At 34.8% G+C, this 3,490-nt stretch overlaps 1 protein-coding gene across 2 annotated transcripts in view; it reads right to left on the minus strand.

Annotated features, from left to right (window-relative positions):
- Positions 1-1,635: 1,635 nt before the first annotated feature.
- LOC117103020 (neutral ceramidase 2-like) overlaps positions 1,636-3,490 on the minus strand; it is an 8,203-nt gene continuing 6,348 nt past the window's right edge. For both annotated transcript variants that reach the window (XM_033243486.1, XM_033243492.1), the window contains 2 exons: positions 2,193-2,278; positions 1,636-1,857 (listed from right to left, as the gene is read on the minus strand). In XM_033243486.1, the coding sequence (XP_033099377.1) occupies positions 1,653-1,857; positions 2,193-2,278 (291 nt within the window). In that variant the 3' untranslated portion in view covers positions 1,636-1,652. The remainder of the gene's footprint in view (positions 1,858-2,192; positions 2,279-3,490) is intronic.

Consider the following 3,490-nt stretch of genomic DNA (forward strand, 5'->3'; position numbering starts at 1 on the left):
CGTCGTATCCAAAACATTTTTCCAGCAAAATGTTCTTAAAAGACTAGTCTACACCACTATATGATTGAAAAAAAAAATTGAAAAATGTTTTTGACCTCTAAAATCAAGATGGAAAAAGAAAAGCCTAAGTAGTGTAAAATTATGTTACGGTTATTCTGCAGTTATGGATACGATCTACCGTGGGGGCGTTTATTCGCGTTGTTGCATGGATTTTTTATCAATTTTTTGAGCTCCCATATTTTATAGCCCATTTACTTAATACTGGACTGTGCGACAACTTTACCATTTCGCCACAACATGCCTCAATTTTGATAGCAAACTTTAATTCTCGTATCTGTATAAATGGATTTAAAGGGAAAACTATTGATTAGTTTTCTCAGATGATAATGAAGATTATGACTCGGCAACAACATGTGATAGAAATTACATTACAGTACTAGTAATACTCTGGACTAGCATTGTTTTAGTTACCATATGAGAGCTTCCTGTGTTAAAAATATGATTTACTATACTATACTTCTTTATAAAACATAACTTGTACTTTATAATAAGAGAAATCTGTATATTATCGGTACCGGAACAGTAACAACACGAAAGTGCTATGCAATCCAGCTATTATAGTAGAGATCAGTGATGCCTTCGCAAAGTATAGTTTTGCAACAACAGCGCCTACTTGAATGCATTTTGTTGTTCCATAAAATAATTCAAACTACGTATTTTGTGTTAGTTTGTGGTGCGAGTAATGATACATGCCACTATTATTGCTATTATTAGTTAATATTATTGTTGTTGCTGCCATTGCTGCTTGCCCTTACTAATATCAATATGTGTTTGAGAGTGTGACGTCAGAACATATTCTAAGGCAAGATCACATCAATTTCTGTGGTTAGGAAGTTTATTCAATGTGGATTAAGGGTCTTCTTTCAGCTAATAACATCAAGGTTAACAATTTTCGTAACAGCCTCTGTTAAAGCCTTAAGATTCATGTAGGCCCACAAAAAATCCTGGTGTCCCAACCCTCAAATTCCCCATGATTAACAATCTCACCTCCACCCCCAGTTTTTGTACTAATTTCATTCTAAAATAAATTTTTATAATGCTAGTGTTTCCCTTGTGCGTTTTCAAAATTAAGAGGCTGTATTACATAGTATAAGACACATACATTTTGGTATAATGAAATTTAGGAAAACATAAAAATTATTAACAATTTTCTGCATTAGGCTAACCAGCCCTCCTTAAACTAACATTAGAATACCGCACTTTCGGCGGTAAAGAACAATTAAAACCTCATAAAAAAGGCAACTAATCCGTTTACCCATAATTGAATCCAAGGACACCAGTGTTAAACACTCTTATCCTTGATAATGTGTTAATCCAATTAATATAGTGAGATAACGTAACGTTAGTTTATCGAGGGCGGGTTGAGCTAATGGCTTGTCATCATATCTAGAACCTCAAAAAATGCCATTAAAAAATTGAAATGCTCATTACATTTGAAATTAGAAACAGGACAAAAAGGAAAAATTAGGCTTGTCTTTAGTAAAGTAAATACATCGTTGACTTTCAAGATTGTGGGTCAGTTGAGATTGGGCAACAATTATTGTTTGCCTGAAAGCTTATTTTTTTCTCTTCTTGGCTTTCTTTAATTTTAGTTAAGATCGTCTGTAATTTTCTAACACAATTTCAAACTCTTCTGTTTCTTGCTCATACGATGTCAATTTTCCACGTATATTTTTATAATATCCATAGTGTTTGAGACGGTAAGTTCCAAGGCCAACGTTCAATGGTACATTCCATGACAGCGTTGCCTCTCCATATGACCCGAGTAGACTAATTTCCTTCCTTTTCCATTCAAATCTGTAAGGATATGTCAATATCGTTTTAAATGTTTGAAATCATAATAACAGAATTGACAGCAATTGTGACAGTGGTGGAGTTGTTGCCGTTGTTGATGCCGCTGCCTTTGCTGTTGTCATCACCATTATTAATTTTATTGTTATAGTTAAAAAAAATAATAGCCAGATTATGTTTTAATACTAATCATTATTATAATACATAAATATTTATCATGTTTTCTATAATATATAAAAATATTTGTTGTAATCAAGTATATTAATTGAATTTATAGTTTAAATTCTTCATATACAGTACAATAGTTTATATATATGAATATATTATAATTCTATACTTACTTTGTAGACCAATCAGCATCACTAAAGACCTGTTTGTATACTCCATCCTCCATCTTCATTTCAACATACATATAAGATTGTCCACGCTACAAAAAATATACATAACATTTTTTACATACGTACTATCAGCTTACATATCCAAAAGCAAGACACAACCAGGCCACAGGGGCGGCAATAGCGGAGGGTACAAGGGGAAAGGGCTCCCCCCACCCGTCAAGGACTTCTGGACCAGCAAGGTCGTCGGGGGAAAAAATTTTTCAAGCATTCCTTAATAAGCTGTCAAATTTTAGGGATTAAAAACTGTTTAGTGCGAGCAGTGCTATCGTATGTGTGAGGTGTTGTATGCTATTGCAATCATATTAGTCGCAATGGGGCGACAGCTCTTCCACAACGGGGGGCTGGTACCTCCAACAGGGGTTTCCGCAACAGGGGGCTAATACCTCCAACAGGGGTTAGTACCCCAACAGGGGAACTACTACTTCTGACATGGGTGACTCTCTTAACTTAAATGGCCCTCTCTATAAAATTAATTCTCCCTGGCAAATATAATTTTTTCCACAACAGAGGGGTATGGACCCCCTTGTAGGGGAGCTTGGACCCCTCGTTGGGGAATTCCTGGCACTGCCCCTGCCAGGCCAGTTTCTAAAAAAGGTGTATTGGAAGTAGCCAAAATTTTGCAAGTGATAAGCAAGATATAATTTTTTAGAAGGTCTATAATAAATAGTTATTCAGTAGAATTGTACCAACCTATACTATCCATCATTTATACTGCACTATTTCCAGAGAATGAATAGCACTACATAACGAGAGTTACATTACATACAAAAACAAAAGTGCATAATGATTCTCATCCCACTTCTGAATTGTGTGCTGAGCCCATTACTAAACTAAAAAAATTGTTGTTCAATATGACACTGGAATAAAAGCCACCAGTAAAAACAGAAAGTATGGAAGGCCACTCTGGTTGACAAACACCACTTGAATAAAAATCCTAATGATACCTACCATTTGTGATGCACTTCCCCTTGGATTTCCACAAGCAAACACTGCTTCTACAGTTGCACCCTGAAAAAAAAAAACATACAGTATTAACTTCACTACCCCATTTCTTTAAAAGAAAGTACATTTAAGTATTGATTACTTAACTATCGTCACAAATGGAATTCATTTTATTTATTTATTTATTTATTCTCAATATTTTACCAGGGTGGCCCAATCAGTCAAAGAGAGTGGTCTCCCTTGGGGCCCTGGGTACAAAATATTTTTAGACAACAAAAACTTAACTAAAAATTTACACA

Source organism: Anneissia japonica, unplaced genomic scaffold, assembly GCF_011630105.1.
Source record: "Anneissia japonica isolate Jap-2015-1 unplaced genomic scaffold, ASM1163010v1 scaffold287623_len557403_cov176, whole genome shotgun sequence".
Lineage (NCBI taxonomy): Eukaryota > Metazoa > Echinodermata > Crinoidea > Comatulida > Comatulidae > Anneissia > Anneissia japonica.